Raw genomic sequence first — 20,044 nt, forward strand, 5'->3', positions numbered from 1 at the left:
TCTCCGGCTGAAAAGTCGGGGCCAACAAGATAGCCACCCCACTAGAAATAGGGGTGAGGTGACTCATGTAGACCCCACCCTGCCACTCCAGGAGCCAGGTGGCTTCGTCTCCCGGAACGGTGTGGGTTTCCTGCAGAAAGCTCACCGCGTATCTCCCTTCCCTAAGGACTGAGAGATTGTGAAATCTGCGGTGAGCCCCTCTGCTGCCGTTGATGTTGAGGCTGGCTATGGTTATCTTCATGTCAAAGGTACGTAAAACCCGTCACCAACAGCTCACTGTGAGGAGGGAGTGGAAGTGCACCTGGCCCTCCACTCCTCCAGCAACCCATTGAGGAACACATTAAAACGGCGCCTCTCAACCAGTTTCACGTCCGCGCGCTTGCCCGCTATCTTAAGGGCGGCACGGACGGACTGGATGATCAGCGCCAGATTCGACCAACGGTCGAGGGCCAGCTGAACTTTATTGCGGCAACCTCTGCAAGCCGCGAGGAAATCCCGGAGTTCCGCCGTGGGGATGAGAGGAGATTCGGTGGGAGGCACGAGGGACTCCACCACCTCACTGGCGATGGAATCAAGATCATCCTCCGTGCCCCGCACCGAATCCCCATCCTCCTCCGGGTCGTCACCGCCAGCGGCCGACACATCCACCACACACTGTGGGGCGGACGTCCCGGCCGCGCCAGCTGGTCCCGCCTCCGTCACGATCCCACCCCCAGGATCGATGGCGGAGGAGTCCTCTCTGGGTTCTATTGTGAAACTGGAGCCTGTAGGCACCAGCGGTTCAGGACCCCCCTCCACCTCCATCCCCAGGCCAATGACTGGTCCAGGGGAGACAGAAGTTCCGGACTCCGGGAAACCAGCCGGAGCCGAGACTGGAGGCGGCGAGAGGAGGCCATCTCCCGCTCCGCCAGCACCCACAGGCCCAGCAGATGGGGCAGCATTCTCAGTTATAACTGGGTCGGGTGTCTCCTGGTTGGTGGTGGACTCCGGCTGGGAGGCCCGACCCTCTGGGGCCTCGCCCTCCCCTTCATTCAGGACACCCGACCCAGTAGCAGTGGCGGAATGGGCGGTTTCCCCAGGCTCCCCCACCACAAGCAGGGCCCCACTTACTCCTTCAGGAGGGGCCTCACGTACCGGGGCCATCCCCTCCCCTCCATCCTGAGGAATAGGGAGCACCTGCCCGGACTTTGCAGCCTTGGTGGTGGCGGTAGGGGGCACCTGAGGACCAGAAACAGGAGGCAGCTCCCCTCCAACAGATGGGCCCTGCACCTCAGGGCCCTGTGTTATTTCTGTGGAGGGGTGCCTTCTCCTCTTTTTCGCACTTGGGCGCGGAGACTCAGAGACCTCCATGTCATCAGAGGCCTCCGCCTCCGCACCCTTTTTTCCTTTTTTAGTCACCCTGGGCCTGAGCCCAGCCCTGGGACAGGTGGATTCCATGGGAATGGGCTTTGGGCTGAGCTCAGGCTCGGGTTGAGTCAAAGTGTCCAGGGGACGCGCCTCACGATGTTTCTTTTTTCCCCGCGTCTTCCTTCCGCTCGGACGGACGCTCCCCTCCCCGCCAGAGGCTGTGAAAACCACAGCCTCCGGAACCGACTGAGCGGTGTCTGTTGGATGTGCGGGGGGAGTGGGAGGAGGTGCTGTGGAACCACTCTGGGCCGCCGAGGTGGAGCTGGCGGCCGGGAGGTTGGGGCAGTTCTTCCGAACATGCCCCACCCCCTTGCAGACGTGGCACCGCGCCCCGTCCGAGGTCCAAAAGACGCGGTAGGCCGTCCCCTGGAACTCCACATTAAATTGGCCCTCCGTGTCCTCCTCCCGCGCCAGCTGCATAAATAACTGGCGGCGGAAGGAGTAGACATGTTGGAGGCTGTGCTCCCGAAGACCAAGCCGGACTGGGGTGATCCCCGACCTCACCTCCCCCAGATGGTGTAGGTGGGGGAGGAGGAGCTCACTGGGAATGAAGGGTGGGACGTTGGACAACATTATCCGATGCGCAGTGGCCCCCAGAGGGTCCACTGGCAGGAAAGTCCCCCCCACAGTGAGCCCTTTACTCAGGGCCAGGGACACCGCCCGCTCGGTCTTCAAAAAGAACACAGCCTTCCCATACATTTTTGAGGCCGCAACAATGGCCGAGGGGCCGACAACCACGGCCATTGCCTTAACGCAGGCCTCAATAGACATGTTGGGGTGGGGATAGCTCTTCACCCCATGGCTGCATGTCAATAATTTAAAGGGTGACGGGGCCACGTGGGCAGCCACAGAAGCTGCAGCTGCGTAGGTAGTAGAGGGCCCCGCCACCGGTGATGAAGGGCTTGCCATGGGTCCAAGAGCTAAACCCACCCCAAATTGTGGACTTGCACACTAAATAACAGATTCACAGAAAAATTTGAAAAGACAAACAAACAAACAACAGGTTAGTGGAGAGGCTGAGGTAAGAGAGGAGAGGCAAAGGCAGGCTGGAAGGGATGACTTGCTTTCTGGAGGTGGTGCTCACAGTACACTTAAAACAAACAGTCTTTGAAGTTGGTCTTCCGGTCTTCTGGTTGGGGGAGTCGTCTTCACCTGGGTCAGCTGAAGCTGCCCAGGCACTATCTATCCCCTTCCGTCTGTTTAGCTGGGCAGCTTCAGCTGACCCAGGCTTGGCAATTGGGGTGGGGAGGGAGCTTCCCTGTGTGCTTTTGCAGCAGCACAGACTCCTGTTGAATTGGCAGCCCCACCCCTTGTTGTTCCAGCCACTTGTTCCTCCCCCAACAGTCCAAAGTAAATTACTGGTGTTCAGCACCCACCTCCAGACAAAGCCTTGTTTCCACAAAATGTCCCTTTCTTCTCTTTAATGGAGACTGTTGTTGGAGTTTTCCTCTGCTTGTTGGTAGCTGCTCTCCCTTGCTCAGTGCAGCTCCTCTCTCCACCTCTGCAACCTCCAACTGCCACCAGCACTCTCAGCTGCACCTCGTTGATGCACTCAGGCTCCCAAATCAGTGGGCAGCCAATCCCCGTGCTGTACCTGTCCTGGGAGTGTTTGATGGGGACAGTGTCGAGGGAGCTTCACTCTGTATCTAACCCCGTGCTGTACCTGTCCTGGGAGTGTTTGATCTGTGGTGTGTGGGTCGGGGGAGCATGAGTTCGGTAGACTGGCCTAGTTTCTGCATTAACAGGACCTCTCTCTCAATAGGCTTGGGCTAAATTCAAGGGCAAGTACAAGGATGGAGATAAAGTGGATCCAGCCTCCTGGAAAACGCGGATGAGGTGCGCGCTCAACAAGAGCACTGAGTTTGTGGAGGTTCCCCAGCGTTCCCAGCTCGACATCTCCGAACCCGACAAAGTCTACAAGATCGTCGATGACAGCACCGGCAAACGTGAGAGTCCGCCCACTGCTCACGTGGGGCCTGCCGGTGAGGGAGGGGCCTGTCTGAGTGAGGGGCTGTATCGGCGGGAGTGGGTGTCGGGGTGGTTTCGGCAAGGGGGTGCAGTTTATCGGCGAGGGTGGGGGTGTTTATCAGCGAGTGAGATGTTCATCGGTGTGGGGCAGAGTGCAGTTTATCGGGGGAGGGGGGTGTTTTTAATCGGCAAGGGTTTGTATCAGTGAGAGTGGGGTTTATCTGTGAGGGTGCAGTGTTTCTGTGAGATCATGTCAGACTTGTGTGTTTAACGGGTTTCTTTCACAGGGACGCCAGCACCGGCTGTTGACCTGAGCACGGTGAAGGTGGAGAGTGGCAAGGGGGTTCAATTTGTGAGCGCGCATCCCAGCAGCCCCAGCAGCCAGCTGGGAACGATGGAGAAGGTGAGGAGCGGGGCGGTGTGCACTGGGTGTGGAGCCTGGCCTTCAGAGGAAGAGGAGGTGGGGGGTGCAGGGGAACAAGTCAGACGGAGCATTCTGACTGGGCGCTGAGCGAGTCGGTGGCGGGGGGGGGGAGTCCCTGCGAAGAGCCAGACTGCGGGTGCTGAGTCGGAAGACCCGCATTTCCCAGCAGGTAGAGAGTCCCAGCATGTAGACACTGATGTTCCTGTACCCAAGTCCCAGCAGGTAGAGAGTGACACTCTTGTTCCCATTTCCCAGCAGGTAGAGTATCGCTCCAGTTCATGTTTCCCAGCAGGTAGAGAGTGATGCTCCTATTACCATTTCTCAGCAGGTAGAGGGTGTCGCTCCAGTTCCCATTTCCCAGCAGGTAGAGTGTCGCTCCAGTTCCCATTTCCCAGCAGGTAGAGTGTCGCTCCAGTTCCCATTTCCCAGCAGGTAGAGAGTGTCGCTCCTGTTCCCATTTTCCAGCAGGCAGTGAATGACTCTCCTGTTCCCATTTCCCAGCAGGTAGAGTGTCGCTCCAGTTCCCATTTCCCAGAAGGTAGAGAGTGTCGCTCCAGTTCCCATTTCCCAGCAGGTAGAGTGTCGCTCCAGTTCCCATTTCCCAGCAGGTAGAGTGTCGCTCCTGTTCCCATTTTCCAGCAGGCAGTGAATGACTCTCCTGTTCCCATTTCCCAGCAGGTAGAGTGTCGCTCCAGTTCCCATTTCCCAGAAGGTAGAGAGTGTCGCTCCAGTTCCCATTTCCCAGCAGGTAGAGAGTGATGCTCCTGTTCCCATTTTCCAGCAGGTAGAGTGTCGCTCCTGTTCCCATTTCCCAGCAGGTAGAGAGTGTCGCTCCAGTTCCCATTTCCCAGCAGGTAGAGAGTGTCGCTCCTGTTCCCATTTTCCAGCAGGCAGTGAATGACTCTCCTGTTCCCATTTCCCAGCAGGTAGAGAGTGTCGCTCCTGTTCCCATTTCCCAGAAGGTAGAGAGTGTCGCTCCTGTTCCCATTTCCCAGCAGGTAGAGAGTGTCGCTCCTGTTCCCATTTCCCAGCAGGTAGAGAGTGTCGCTCCTGTTCCCATTTTCCAGCAGGCAGTGAATGACTCTCCTGTTCCCATTTCCCAGCAGGCAGTGAATGACTCTCCAGTTCCCATTTCCCAGCAGGTAGAGAGTGTCGCTCCAGTTCCCATTTCCCAGCAGGTAGAGAGTGTCGCTCCTGTTCCCATTTTCCAGCAGGCAGTGAATGACTCTCCTGTTCCCATTTCCCAGCAGGTAGAGTGTCGCTCCAGTTCCCATTTCCCAGCAGGTAGAGAGTGTCGCTCCTATTCACGTTTCCCAGCATGTAGAAGGGAACAGGAGGGTGTGACTGCGAGTGAGGCAGGTCAGGGGATCGAGAAGGCAGAAGTGGAGGAGCCTCTGCCCTTGCAATTGTCCAACTGGTTTGAGGTTCTAATATAAAAGCAAAATACTGCGGATGCTGGAAATCTGAAATAAAAACAAGAAATGCTGGAACCACTCAGCAGATCTGGCAGCATCTGTGAAAAGAGAAGCAGAGTTAACGTTTCGGGTCAGTGACCCTTCATCGGAACACCTGGTTTGAGGTTCTTTCAGCTTGTATGGATGAAAGCAGGGGCTGCAGGGTGGGTGAGCAAACTGACCATGGCACCGTGGTACAGGAAACCATTCAACCGGGGGGAGTAAATAGGAATGTATTGGTAGTAGGGGACAGTATAGTCAGGGGGATAGACGCATTTCTCTGTAGCCAAGAGCAAGAATCCAGAAGGCCGGGACATCTGCTCAGGGCTGGATAGGAACCTGCAGTGGGAGGGGAGGGTACAGTTGTCGTGGTCCAATGACATAGACAGAACTAGGAAGGAGTTTCTGCATCGAGAGTATGAGCAGCTAAATTAAAAACAGAGCCACAAAAGTGATAATCTCTGGATTATTACCTGAGCCGTGAGCAAATTGGCATAGGAGCAATAAGATCAGAGAGTTGAATGCGTGGCTCAAAGTTTGGTGTGGGAGAAATGTGTTTCGATTCATGGGGCACTGGCAGCAGTACTGGGGAAAGTGGGAACTGCATCGTTGGGACGGCCTGCACCTGAACCGCGCTGGGACCAGTATCCTGGTGAATTGTATATAACTAGGGCTGCAGAGAAGGCTTTAAACTAAATAGTTGGGGGGTTGGAAGGAGAGGGATCATGTAAGGGGAGATGTGGTAAATTCAGGAGAAAGAGCAAGGCATTAGAGCAGGGTAGCGATATGGGTAATGATAACCAGAGTGGGGCAGGAAGAGACAGAGTGTATAAACTGAAGAGTGCACCAGCACATAAGGACGGAGTTTGCAAGAATGTTTAAAAGACAGAATTAAAGGTTCTGTATTTGAATGCATGTAGCATTCATAACAAAATGAATGAACTGATAGCACAAATAGAAATAAATATGTATGACCTGATGGCCATCTCAGAGACGTGGTTGCAAGGTGACCAAGGCTGGGAGCTAAATATTCAAGGGTATTTGACATTTCAGAAGGACAGGAAGAAAGGAAAAGGAGGTGGGGTAGCTCTGTTAATAAAGGATGAGATCAGTACAGTAGCGAGAGATGACCTTAGTTCACAAGGTCAAGATGTAAAATCAGTTTGGGTAGCGATAAGAAATAGCAAAGAAGTCACTTGTGGGTTTAGTTATAGGCTCCCTCACAGTAGCTGCACTGTCGGGCAGAGTATATAGGAAAAACTAATGGGGGCTTATAAAAAAGGTACTGCAATAATCATGGGCGATTTTAGTCTTCATATAGATTGGATGAATCAGATTGGCAAAGGTAGCCTGGAAGATGCATTTATGGAATGTATTCAGGACAGTTTCTGAGAGCAGTACGTTCTGGTGCCAACCAGGGAACTGGCACATTCTAGACCGGGTAATGTGCAAAGAGACAGGATTAATTAATGATCTCATAGTAAAGGAGCTTCTAGGCAAGAGTGATCCTAACATGACAGAACTTCACATTCAGTTTGAGGGTGAGAAGTTTGGATCTAAGACGAGTGTCTTAAACCTAAATAAAGGCAATTGCAAAGGTATGAGGACAGAATTGGCTAAAATGAACAGGAAAAATGGGTTAAAAGGTAGGGCAGTAGAGAAGCAGTGGCAGACATTTAAGGGGATATTTCCTAACTCTCAGCAAAGATGCATTCCATTGAGAAAGAAAGACTCTGGTATAAGAATGCACCATCTGTAGCTAGCGAAGGAAGTTAAGGATGGTATCAAATTGAAAGAAAAAGTGTACAATACCGTGATGATTAGTGGTGAGTCAGCTATGGACAGAATTTAAAAACGAGCAAAGACTATCTTAAAAAAAAAAGAGGGAGAAATTAGAGTATGAGAGAAAGCTAGCTAGAAATATAAAAACTGATAGTCAGAGTTTTTGCTAGTATTTGAAAAGGAAAAGAGTAACTAAAGTGATCGCTGGTCCCTTAGAGGGTGAGACTGGTGATTTAATAATGGGAACAAGGAAATGGCAGAAGTGTTGAACAGGTATTTTGTGTGTCTTCATTGTAGAACAACATCCCAAGATTGAAAACCAAGAGGTAAAAGGGGGGAACTTTAATCATAATCACTAGGCAAAAGGTACTGGGAAAACTATTAGAACTAAAGGCTGACAAGTCCCCTGGACCTGATGGCCTGCATCCTATGATATTAAAGGGAATGGCTACAGAGATAGTGGATGCATTAAGCTGTGATCTTCCAAAATTCACTAGTTTCTGGAAAGGGGTCAGTAGATTAGAAAATAGCTAATGTAACACCTCTATTCCAGAAAGGAGGGAGACAGAAAGCAGGAAACTATAGGCCAGTTAGCCTAACATCTATCTTAGTGAAAATGCTAGAATCCATTATTAAGGAGGTAATAGCAGGACATTTAGAAAATCATAATGCAATTAGACAGAGTCAACATGGTTTTGTGAAAGGGAAATCGTGTTTGACGAATTTATTGGAGTTCTTTGAGGAAGTAACAAGCAAGGTGGATCAAGGAGAACCTATGGATGTGGCGCACTTGGATTTCCAAAAGGCATTTGATAAGCTGCCACATCTAAGGTTACTACACAAAGTAAGAGCTCGGGGTGTAGGGGGTAATATATTAGCAAGGATAGAGGATTGGTTCGCTAACAGGAAGCAGAGAGTAGGGATAAATGGGTCATTTTCGGGTTGGCAGGCTGTTACAAGTGGAGCATCAATGACTTGGATGAAGGGACCGAATGTACGGTTGCTAAATTGGCTGTTGGCGATGATAGGTAGGAGAGTAAAATCTCAAGAGGATATAAAAGGAATCTACAAAGGCATTTAGATATGTTAAGTGGGTGGGTGAAAATTTTACAGATGTGGGAAAATGTGAACTTGTCCACTTTGGCAGGAAGAATAAAAAAAACAGTATACTATTGAAATGGAGAGAGACTGCAGAACTCAGTGGTGCAGAGGGATCTGGGTGTCCTGTTACATGAATCACAGAAAGGGTAATATGCAGATATAGCAAGTGATTAGGAAGGCAAATGGAATATTGTCATTTATTGCAACGGGGAATCGAATATAAAAGTAGAGAAATGTTGTGCAGGGCCTTAGTTAGACCACATCTGGAGTGCTGTGTACAGTATTGGTCTCCTTACTTAAGACAGGATATAAGTGCATTGGAAGCAGTTCCGAGAAGGTTCACTTGGCTGATTCCTGGGATGAAGGGGTTGTCTTATGAGGCAAGGTTGGACAGGTTGTGCCTGTATTCATTGGCATTTTGAAGAATGAGAGGTGATTTTATTGAAACATATAGGATCCTGAGGGGATTTGGCAGGGTGGACATTGAAAGGATGTTTCCCCTTGTGGGAGAGACCAGAACTAGGGGACACAGTTTAAAAATAAGGCTTCTCCCCATTAAGGATGGAGATAGGGAGAAATATTTTCCCCAGTCCATCATTAGCCTGTGGAATTCTCTTCTCCAGTGGTGCAGTGGAGGCTGGGTCATTGAATAGATTCAAGGCTGAGTTAGACAGATTTTTGATCGACAAGGGAGTCGAAGGTTATGGGGTGCAGGCAGGAGAGTGGAGCTAAGGCCACAATCAGTTATGAACTTCTGAAATGGCGAAACTGATTCGATGGACCAAATATGGCCACTTCCTGCTCCGAATTCTTGTAGTCCCAGCAGGTGGTACTGACTTATGGTCCCATTTCCCAGCAGGTAGTGATGGTGTGGAGGGAGCTTTACTCTGTATCCCACCCCGTGCTGTACCTGTCCTGGGAGTGTTTGATGGGGACAGTGTAGAGGGAGCTTTACTCTGTATCTAACCCCCCGTACTGTACCTGTCCTGGGAGTGTTTGATGGGGACAGTGTAGAGGGAGCTTTACTCTGTATCTAACCCCGTACTGTACCTGTCCTGGGAGTGTTTGATGGGGACAGTGTAGAGGGAGCTTTACTCTGTATCTAACCCCGTACTGTACCTGTCCTGGGAGTGTTTGATGGGGACAGTGTAGAGGGAGCTTTACTCTGTATCCCACCCCGTGCTGTACCTGTCCTGGGAGTGTTTGATGGGGACAGTGTAGAGGGAGCTTTACTCTGTATCTAACCCCCCGTACTGTACCTGTCCTGGGAGTGTTTGATGGGGACAGTGTAGAGGGAGCTTTACTCTGTATCTAACCCCCCGTACTGTACCTGTCCTGGGAGTGTTTGATGGGGACAGTGTAGAGGGAGCTTTACTCTGTATCTAACCCCGTACTGTACCTGTCCTGGGAGTGTTTGATGGGGACAGTGTAGAGGGAGCTTTACTCTGTATCTAACCCCGTGCTGTACCTGTCCAGGGAGTGTTTGATGGGGACAGTGTAGAGGGAGATTTACTCTGTATCTAACCCCCGTGCTGTACCTGTCCTGGGAGTGTTTGATGGGGACAGTGTAGAGGGAGCTTTACTCTGTATCTAACCCCGTACTGTACCTGTCCTGGGAGTGTTTGATGGGGACAGTGTAGAGGGAGCTTTACTCTGTATCCCACCCCGTGCTGTACCTGTCCTGGGAGTGTTTGATGGGGACAGTGTAGAGGGAGATTTACTCTGTATCTAACCCCGTGCTGTACCTGTCCAGGGAGTGTTTGATGAGCGGCGTGTGGGGGGTTGGGTGAGGGTTGCAGGGGGCAGGGGCTTGGTATTTCCGGTTTCTGCATTAACAGGCCACGCTCTCTCTGAATAGGCTGGGGGCAAGTACAAGGATGGTGATAAAGTGGATCCGGCCTCCTGGCAAACGCAGCTGAGGTGCGCTCAGAACAAGAGCCGCAGGTTTGAGGAGGTTCCCCAGCGTTCCCAGCTCGACATCTCCGAGCACCGCAGAGAGTACAAGATCGCCGAGGACAGCACCGGCAAACGTGAGTGTTCATCCACTGCTCGTGTGGGGCCTGCTGGTGAGGGAGGGGCCTGTCTGCGAGTGAGGGAGTTTATCAGCGAGGAGGTGGGTCTGTAACGGCGAGAAGCGTTTTTATTTTGCCGAGGGGTCGTATCCGCAAGTGGGGGGGGTGGGGGGGGGGGTGTTTATCGGTGAGGGGTGTGGTTTTCCTGTGAGGTCCTGTTACTCTCTCCTCTGATGTGTGTTTAACGGTCTCCGTTCACAGGGATGCCAGCATCGGCTGTTGACCTGAACAGGGTGAAAGTGGAGACGGGGGAGGGGATTGGAATTGAGAGCGTGCAGCCCAGCTGCCCCAGCAGCCAGCTGGGAACGATGGAGAAGGTGAGGAGCGGGGTGGTGTGCAGTCGGTGTGGAGCCTGGCCTGCGGAGGAAGAGGAGGCAGGGGGGGCTGTAGGGGAGCAAGTCGCACAAAGCTTTCAGGCTGAGGGAGTGGGTCTTTGCAAAGAGCTGGACTCAGGGTGCTGAGTTAGATGTCCGCGTTTCCCAGCAGGTAGAGTCTCCCAGCATGTCGAGAGTGAATCGCCTGTTCCCATTTCCCAGCAGGTCAAGAGTAACTTTCCTGTTCCCATTTCCCAGTTGGTAGTGAGTGACACTCCTGTTCCCATTTCCCAGCAGGTGAAAAGTGACTCTCCTGTTCCCATTTCCCAGCAGGTAGAGAGTGACTCTCCTGTTCCCATTTCCCAGTAGGTAGTGAGTGACACTCCTGTTCCCATTTCCCAGTAGGTAGTGAGTGACACTCCTATTCCCATTTCCCAGCAGGTAGAGAGTGACTCTCCTGTTCCCATTTTCCAGTAGGTAGTGAGTGACACTCCTGTTCCCATTTCCTAGTAGGTAGTGAGTGACACTCCTGTTCCCATTTCCCAGCAGGTAGAAAGTGACTCTCCTATTCCCATTTCCCAGCAGGTAGAAAGTGGCTCTCCCGTTCCCATTTCCCAGCAGGTGGAGAGTGACTCTCCCGTTCCCATTTCCCAGCAGGTAGAGAGTGACTCTCCCGTTCCCATTTCCCAGCAGGTAGAGAGTGGCGCACCTGTTCATCTTTCCCAGCAGGTAGAGAGTGACTCTCATGTTCATCTTTCCCAGCAGGTAGAGAGTGACACCGCTGTTCATCTTTCCCAGCAGGTAGAGAGTGACACCGCTGTTCATCTTTCCCAGCAGGTAGAGAGTGACACCGCTGTTCGTCTTTCCCAGCAGGTAGAGAGTGACACCGCTGTTCGTCTTTCCCAGTAGGTAGAGAGTGACACTACTGTTCATCTTTCCCAGCAGGTAGAGAGTGTCAGCTCAGCTCTCGATTCCCAGCAGATGGAGAGTGATAGCAGCTGTGATCCTAGTTCTGGCTCCGAGATGTCCACACGGGAGGAAGTTTCGACTGAAAGTCCCCCGCTGGAGTGGAGCCTGACTCCCACCGATGCAGGTAGATCCTGAGGGCACGGTGCCCAGGCCGAATGCAGACCAGCAGACAGGACGCAGGGTGAAGGTTGGTCGCGAGCGGCTGTCCGCCCTCCCACTGCTGGGTAACAGGTGCTGGGCCTGTATCTGTCCTCTCACCTCTGAGTAAAAGGGCCAAAGGTCACCACCAGCAATGGTCTCCTGAGGCCCCTCTCTTCCCAATCCTCGAGGCAGGAACCAGCGAGCTAGCAATTAAATTGAGGCTGAGTGCAGGCCCTGCTGGTGTCGAGGAGGCCCAAGCAGGTCATGGTGACTCAATGTGACAGACACACCTTTCTAATTTAAAAGGGACACTCATTGTTTCAGAGCTATTTTAGCACAAAAGTTCCACATTCATAAGGTTAGAAGTGGGGATGTTCGCTGATGATTGCACAATGTTCAGCACCATTCGTGACTCCTCAGATACTGAAGCAGTCCGTGTAGAAATGCAGCAAGACCTGGACAATTTCCAGGCTTAGGCTGATAAGTCGCGCCACACAAGTGCCAGGCAATGACCATCTCCAACAAGAGAGAATCTAACCATCTCCCCATGACATTCAACAGCATTACAATCGCTGAATCCCCCACTATCAACATCCTGGGGGTTACCATTGACCAGAAACTGAACTGGAGTAGCCATATAAATACCGTGGCTACAAGAGCAGGTCAGAGGCTAGGAATCCTGAGGCGGGTAACTCACCTCCTGACTCCCCAAAGCCTATCCACCATCTACAAGGCACAAGTCAGGAGTGTGATGGAATACTCTCCACTTGCCTGGATGGGTGCAGCTCCAACAACACTCAAGAAGCTCGACACCATCCAGGACAAAGCAGCCCGCCTGATTGGCACCCCATCCACAAACATTCACTCCCTCCACCACCGACGCACAGTGGCAGCAGTGTGTACCATCTACAAGATGCACTGCAGCAACTCACCAAGTCTCCTTCGACAGCACCTTCCAAACCCGTGACCTCTACCAACTAGAAGGACAAGGGCAGCAAACACATGGGAAACACCACCACCTGCAAGCTCCCCTCCAAGTCACACACCATCCTGACTTGGAACTATATCGCCGTTCCTTCACTGTCACTGGGTCAAAATCCTGGAACTCCCTCCCTAACAGCACTGTGGGTGTACCTACCCCACATGGACTGCAGCGGTTCAAGAAGGCAGCTCACCGCCACCTTCTCAAGGGCAATTAGGGATGGGCAATAAATGCTGACCTGGCCAGCGACGCCCACATCCCATGAATGAAGGAAAAAAAAAATTCAGGACAAGAAGAGGGATTTGGTGGGGTTGAGGTCTGAAGGGTGGGAGGTATCTTGATCTAAATCTACGCCTTTCTCTCCCTGCTCACAGTTGCGAATAATTTCACAATTAGCATCACCAACCTGATATCGCCAAGCCTGCCAGAGAAAGGTGAGAGATTTTCTGAGGTATAAGTTTTTTCTCTTCTCTGTGAAAGGGGCCTGGGTAGAGGAAGTGGGTGCTCGGTCTTTGGAAATGCCAAATTGGGGCCTGGCACTGCCCCGCGATCAGCTAGGCCTCACTAGCATCCTGAGATACCACAGCCCTGGTGTGATTATGTAGGCCCAGGGAGTAGTCCAGTTGTGGCTGAGCCACTGGCCTCACTCACCTCACATGGGCCTCAATAGTGTTAGGCATCCTCGACTAGAGTCATTCCTGGTCCCTCTGGGGCCTGGCAGGCTTCACGAGAGCCGCGCAGTGTTGTATTGGCGTCAGAAAGACGGCCCCGCCAGGTTTGTTCATGTCCCGCCCGGGTCGTACAGGCCCCGGGCAAGTCGTGCCCACTCAATGGGACATACCGGCCTTTCTAATTTAAAAGGACCGCAGTTGGTTCTGGAGTTATTTTGGCACAGACGTTTCGCATTCAGGATAAGACAGGGGAGCTAATGAGGTTGAGGGCTGAAAGGGTGGGAGCTACCTCACTCTAAATCTGCGCCTTTCTCTCCCTCCTCACAGTTGCGACTCATTGCACGATTAGCATCACCAATCTGATGTTGTCAAGCCTACCAGAGAAAGGTGAGAAATTTACTGAGGAATAAGTTTCTTCTCTGTCTGTGAAAGACGCCCGGGCTAGCGGGGTGGGGGTTGGCGTTGGCGTGTGGCCTTTATAAGTGCCATTCGGGGGGCCTGGTGCTGCCCCGCTATCTGCCAGGCCTCACTGGCGTCCTGGGAAACCACAGCCCTGGTGTGATTATGCAAGCCTCACCTGGCCCCGGGAGTAGTCCAGTCGCGGCTGGGCCACTGGCCTCACTCTGATCACGTGGGCCTCAGTAGGGTTAGGCCTCCTGGACCAGAGTCATTCTGTTTCCCTCTGGGGTCAGGCAGGGCTTCACAAGAGCTGCGCAATGTCACAAAGGCCGTTCGGGCCTCGCCAGGGGTCGTGTAGGCTTCATTAGGGTTATGCAGGCCCAGCAGATTTGTGTAGGCCCAACTAAGGCCGTGCAGGCCGTGCCTGGGCAGTGTGCAGGGCCCGACTAGGGGAAAGGTTGGCCAGCTCTGGGTTGACGTATTCCTAGAGGTTTTGACCCTTTGACACCCGATTGTGTGACGTCCTGTCAAGTGACATCGGTTGGCAAATTTTCTCGCATGACTGCTGCCCCACCCCCACCCCACGGTTCATAATGCAGCCAAAACAGTGGGAGTTAAATATCTTGGCACCTCTGATACCCGAATAGTCGGGGTGTCAATCAAGCTGTATCATTTCAAAGCCCTGCTTAAACTGTTCCTGCTCCTCTGAGTGGGATCAGCTTTCCTCGCCTTTGCCTTCCAGTTAAGTGGCCACCAAACCACTTGAAAAGCACAAGCTGAGTTTTATTGCCAATGAATCCTGAATGAGCAGATTTCAACAAAAACTTGCATTCATATAGCGCCTTTAACATACGAAAAGTCCCAAGGCAGGAGTCGTAGGAGCATAAATCAGACAAACTTGGACGCCGCACCACATATGAGGGCGGATGACCAAAAGCTTGGTGAAAGAGGGTGGTTTTAAGGAGGGTCTCAATGCAGGAGAGAGAGGCGGAGGAGTTTAGGGAGGGAATGCCAGAGCTCGGGGCCCAGGCAGCTGAAGGCACGGCCGCCAATGGTGGAGCCATTAAAATCAGGAGGATGGACAAGAGGCCGGAATTAGAGGAGGGCAGAGATCTCGGCGGGTTGTGAGGTCGGAGGAGATTATAGAGATAGGGAGGTGGGGGGAGGGGGAGAGGCCCTGAGGGGAATTTGGAAACAAGGATGAGAATTTTCAAATTGACATGTTGCCCGACCAGGAGCCGGTGTGGGTCAGCGAGCACAGCGGGCGATGGGGGAACGGGACTTGGTGCGGGTTAGGACACGGGGCAGCGGAGTTTTGGATGACCTCAAGTTTACGGAGGGTAGATTGTGGGAGATCAGCCAGGAGTGCGTTGGAATAGTCAAGTCTAGAGGGAACGGAGGTACGGATGAGGGTTTCAGCAGCAGATGAGCTGAGGCAGGGGCGAAGTCGGGCGATGTTACGGACGGGGGGCCTCGAGTTTAACATCTCATCGGAAAGCCGGCGCCTCCAACGGTGCAGCACTCCCTCGGCACTGGCACCAAGGATGCCGGCCTAGTTTTTTTTTTGTGCACTAGTCTCTGGAGTGGGACATGGACCCACAAACTTCTGACGTCGGGTGAGAGAGCTACCCACTGAGCCACGGCTGACACTGAACAGTCCAGGCTAAACTCACCGAGTACCAAGAACCAGGAAAACGGTCACCCGAGACACGAGGGAGCATTTTCTACGCAAGAACACAAGAACGTGAGCAGGAGTAGACCATTCGGCCCATCGAGCCTGCTCCGCCATTCAATACGACCATGGCTGATCTTGGGCTTCAATTCCACTTTCCCGCCCGCTTCCCATATCCCTTGATTCCCCAAGAGACCAAAAATCTATCTATCCCAGCCTTAAATGTATTCAATGATGGAGCATCCACAAACCCTCTGGGTCAGAGAATTCCAAAGATTCACAACCCTTCGAGTGAAGTAATTTCTCCTCATCTCAGTCCTGAATAATCGGCCCCTTTATCCTGAGACTGTGTCCCTGTGTTCTAGATTCCCCGACCAGTGAGAACAATCTCTCAGCTTCTACCCTATCAAGCCCTTTCAGAATCTTGTATGTCTCAATGAGATCGCCTCTCATTCGTCTAAACTCCAGAGAATATCGGCCAATTTACTCAGCCTCTCATCATAGGACAACCCCCTCATCCCAGGGACCAATTTAGTAAATCTTCACTGCACTGCCTCCAGTGCAAGTATATCCTTTCTTAAATGTGGAGACCAAAACTGCACACAATATTCCAGATGCGGTATCGCCAAAGCCCCATACAATTTGAGTAAGACTTATTCATTCCTGTACTCCAATCCCCTTGCAATAAAGGCCAACATGCCATTTGCCTTCCTAATAGCCTGCTGCACCTGCATGTCAACGTGCATTCCTTGTGCAGCTTGAGTTGTTGTGCTCTGGATCTGAAAGGGCGGTGGAAGCAGATTCAGTGGTAACATTCAAAAGAGAATTGGAGAAAGGATTCAAAAAGAGAAATTTGCAGGGTCATGGGGAAAGAGCAGGGGAGTAGGGTTAATTGAATATTTCTTTCCAAGATGTCTCACTGGGTCTCTCAGACCTCGCCAGGGTGTGTAGGCCTTGCCAGGTCATGCAGGCCTCAGTGGATAATGCAGGCCTTGCCATCTCACACAGGCCTCAAATACTCACGTAGGCCTCAGTGGATCACACAGGCCTCAGTGGTTCATGCAGGCCTCGCCGTCTCACATAGGCCTCAAAGACTCATGTAGGCCTCAGTGGATCACACAGGCTTCAGTGGATCACACAGGGCTCAGTGGATCACACAGGGCTCAGTGGATCTTGCAGGCCTCGCCGACTCACGCAGGCCTCTCCAAATCGAAACAACCAATTCTTTTCAGAGCCATTCTGTCTGTGACTGAAGCCCCACTGTTGTATTTTTATGTCCTAGACCCCAGCTCGATGTTCATCTCGTTCTACTACAGTGGCGTGCAGGTCAGCTGCAAGATGACACGGCATGGATGCAAGATCCTGTCACCTTCCCGCAGCGACGCCTCCTTTGGCTCGCAGGCCTTGGAGAAGCTGTGCTTCCCGCCAACAGACGCCATCATCTGCCCGGACAAGCGGCGGGCAACGGAGGAGCTGCTGACCTTCCTGGAGCGTGGCGTGATGCTGGACAGCAATGCCAACGGAATCTTCATCCAGCGCCTGTGCCAGGGCCGGGTATTCTGGACTGGGCCCTGTGCCCTCCGACCCGACCAGCGGAACAAGCTGGAGCGGGAGAAGGTGGAGAAGTTGTTTGACCGAAAGAAGTTTGAGCAGGGTAATTATCTACTGGGGGTGGAGTGGTGGTGGGGGGCAGGGAACAACAAGAGGGCAATTATATCGTGTCTGGAAAATATTCCGAGGGACCTCGGGCAAATTGGGTGTGGGGTGAAATAGATTTGTCGCTTGCCCGTAAAATGGGAATGAGGTGGGCAGGGCCGGGAGATCAGGGCCGGGTGGTCAGGACCGAGGGATCAGGGCTGGGCAGTCAGGACTGAGGGATCAGGGCTGGGCGGTCAGGACTGAGGGATCAGGGCCTGGGCGGTCAGGACTGAGGGATCAGGGCCTGGGCGGTCAGGACTGAGGGATCAGGGGCTGGGCAGTCAGGACTGAGGGATCAGGCCTGGGCAGTCAGGGCTGAGGGATCAGGGCCAGGCGGTCAGGACTGAGGGATCAGGGAGCGGGCGGTCAGGACTGAGGGATCAGAGCCTGGGCAGTCAGGACTGAGGGATCAGGGGCTGGGCGGTCAGGACTGAGGGATCAGGGGCTGGGCAGTCAGGACTGAGGGATCAGGCCTGGGCAGTCAGGGCTGAGGGATCAGGGCCAGGCGGTCAGGACTGAGGGATCAGGGAGCGGGCGGTCAGGACTGAGGGATCAGAGCCTGCACAGTCAGGACTGAGGGATCAGGGCCAGGCGGTCAGGACTGAGGGATCAGGGGCTGGGCAGTCAGGACTGAGGGATCAGGACCAGGCGGTCAGGACTGAGGGATCAGGGAGCTGGCGGTCAGGACTGAGGGATCAGGGCCGGGCAGTCAGGACTGAGGGATCAGGCCTGGGCAGTCAGGACTGAGGGATCAGGCCTGGGCAGTCAGGGCTGAGGGATCAGGACCAGGCGGTCAGGACTGAGGGATCAGGGGCTGGGCAGTCAGGACTGAGGGATCAGGGCTGGGCGGTCAGGACTGAGGGATCAGGGCCTGGGCGGTCAGGACTGAGGGATCAGAGGCTGGGCGGTCAGGACTGAGGGATCAGAGGCTGGGCAGTCAGGACTGAGGGATCAGGGCCGGGAAGTCAGGACTGAGGGATCAGGGCCGGGCAGTCAGGACTGAGGGATCAGGGCCGGGCAGTCAGGACTGAGGCATCAGGGCCGGGCGGTCAGGACTGAGGGATCAGGGCCGGGCGGTCAGGACTGAGGGATCAGGGCCCGGGCGGTCAGGACTGAGGGATCAGGGCCCGGGCGGTCAGGACTGAGGGATCAGGGCCTGGGCCGGTAGGACTGAGGGATCAGGGCCTGGGCGGCCAGGACTGAGGTATCAGGGCCCGGGCAGTCAGGGCGTGCGGGCTGAAGCCGGAGTGGGCCGATCCTAACCGGGTTCTGAATTTTGTCTCAGATCTGGAACGGTACCAGTCGGAGGGTGGCATCGCCCCCCGATACCAGGTGACGCTGTGTTTCGGTGAAGAACTGAGGGAGGCGGAATCTGTGGCCGAGAAGCTCATCACCGTCCAGGTGAGGAATCCTCCCCTCCCTCCCACCCTCACATCCCTACACGGCCCCCTCAACCCCCTTCACCCACCAAACACCAGCACCCCACACCCCACACATCAGACCTCAGCGAGGGAATGGCCGTATATGAATCCCGGTGAGGGACTGGCCGTATCCGAATCCCGGAGAGGGAATGGCCATACTGCACCATAATTTGCGTTTAGGTCTGGTTGTGTGACATGGTGATGGGGGAGTGGGCTGAGTGGAGGTCTGTACTTCTGCACTGCCTGCTCACTGCCCCATCAGACACTCCAAGAACATTGTGGGTCTGGGTGTGGGGAGCCCACCCTGTTCCCCCCCCTCCCCTCCAGTCGACCCCTCATGTGTGTAGGGGGTCCAGACGGGATTCCGGCCCCAAGCCTTGTGATTTCTCGCCCCTCCCCCGCACCCTCCCCACCAAACTCTTTGACCCGGTTCCTCAGTGATGCTTCTTTTTCCCCCTTCCCCCGCCTCAGATTTACCAGGTGACCGCCAAACAGCTCCTGGACCACGAGCTGGAAATCCAGAACGCCTCCTTTGTCCTCCTCAGCCAGATGAACAGCGAGAACTTCAGAGACCGAGTCACCAACGCCCTCCGGGAAGCCTCCAGCAGCCTGTATGGGATCTCGTAACCTGGGGGGAAAGGGAGGGGTGAAGCCACTGCCCCACCCCACTGTGAAGCGGGCGGCTCGGGGTGTTTGAGGACTGAGTACCCTGGATGTGTGGGCGCAGTTGGGGGGGAGGCCAGGTGTTGGGGAAAGGTTGAATATAATGTGAAGAGAAAGTTTGGTGGTTTATATGCTTCTTGTAAAAATAAAAATTAAAGGAAATTTTGATCTTCACCTTTTGCGGTCTTTATCTTTGTCTCTCGCCCTCCTTTCCCTGACTGTCCACAGCGGGAGGGGTGTACCATTTCCACGGAGACCGGCTGTCCCCCCGATACTGCCCCCCTCAATCTTCCTGTGTGAGTACGGTCACCGAGTGGAGGGGCGGGGGCTTTTCCGGTATGCGCATCATAGCTGAGATCATTTCATAATGAATAATGAGCCGCATTTAGTAAACAGCTGAATGGCGCGGGAACATTTATGTAATAGCGATCACAATACAGTCGAGTTCAAGGTGAGTTTGAAAGGGAGAAATGTGAAACAGCGACTAAGATTCTGGATTTCGGTAAGACTGACCTTGATGGGATGAGGCAGAGATCGTCCACAGGCAACTGGGCGAATCTGTGAATGGTTAAGCTGACAGCTCAGTGGGAGCTGTTCAAAAATGAGTTTAACACGACAACAGAACCAGTTTATATCCCTCGGGCAAGAGCTCTACTTTCCAAAAGAATAAAAACAGCCGTGGGTGACTGAAGAGGGAAGAGACAACATAAAACTAAATGAAAAAGCATAGAAAAGTGCAAAAGAGTAACAGAACCTGGCAGCTGTGAGAGATACAACAAAGGGTGGCAAAACAGGGCTACAAGAAGGGAGTACGTATAGAAATCTGCAAGGAAAATCAAAATCAATATGAGTAAGTTTTTATATTAGCAAAGTGAAATAGGCCAGGGGCAATGTGAGCCTTTTGAA

At 53.3% G+C, this 20,044-nt stretch overlaps 1 protein-coding gene across 5 annotated transcripts in view; it reads left to right on the plus strand.

The window, feature by feature from the left end:
- Nucleotides 1–19,290, plus strand: part of LOC137349117 (interferon regulatory factor 8-like) — a 74,620-nt gene extending 55,330 nt beyond the window's left edge. For 2 of the 5 annotated variants that reach the window (XM_068014475.1, XM_068014474.1), the window contains exons 5-14: nt 3,170–3,389; nt 3,663–3,778; nt 9,995–10,166; nt 10,410–10,525; nt 11,465–11,615; nt 12,989–13,048; nt 13,613–13,672; nt 16,639–17,010; nt 18,340–18,455; nt 18,947–19,290. In XM_068014475.1, coding sequence (XP_067870576.1) covers nt 3,170–3,389; nt 3,663–3,778; nt 9,995–10,166; nt 10,410–10,525; nt 11,465–11,615; nt 12,989–13,048; nt 13,613–13,672; nt 16,639–17,010; nt 18,340–18,455; nt 18,947–19,102 — 1,539 coding nt within the window. In that variant the 3' untranslated portion in view covers nt 19,103–19,290. The remainder of the gene's footprint in view (nt 1–3,169; nt 3,390–3,662; nt 3,779–9,994; nt 10,167–10,409; nt 10,526–11,464; nt 11,616–12,988; nt 13,049–13,612; nt 13,673–16,638; nt 17,011–18,339; nt 18,456–18,946) is intronic. The other 3 variants (XM_068014476.1, XM_068014477.1, XM_068014479.1) reach the window with 3 other exon arrangements.
- Nucleotides 19,291–20,044: the final 754 nt, after the last annotated feature.

This window comes from Heterodontus francisci, chromosome 34, assembly GCF_036365525.1.
Source record: "Heterodontus francisci isolate sHetFra1 chromosome 34, sHetFra1.hap1, whole genome shotgun sequence".
In the NCBI taxonomy this organism is placed as follows: domain Eukaryota; kingdom Metazoa; phylum Chordata; class Chondrichthyes; order Heterodontiformes; family Heterodontidae; genus Heterodontus; species Heterodontus francisci.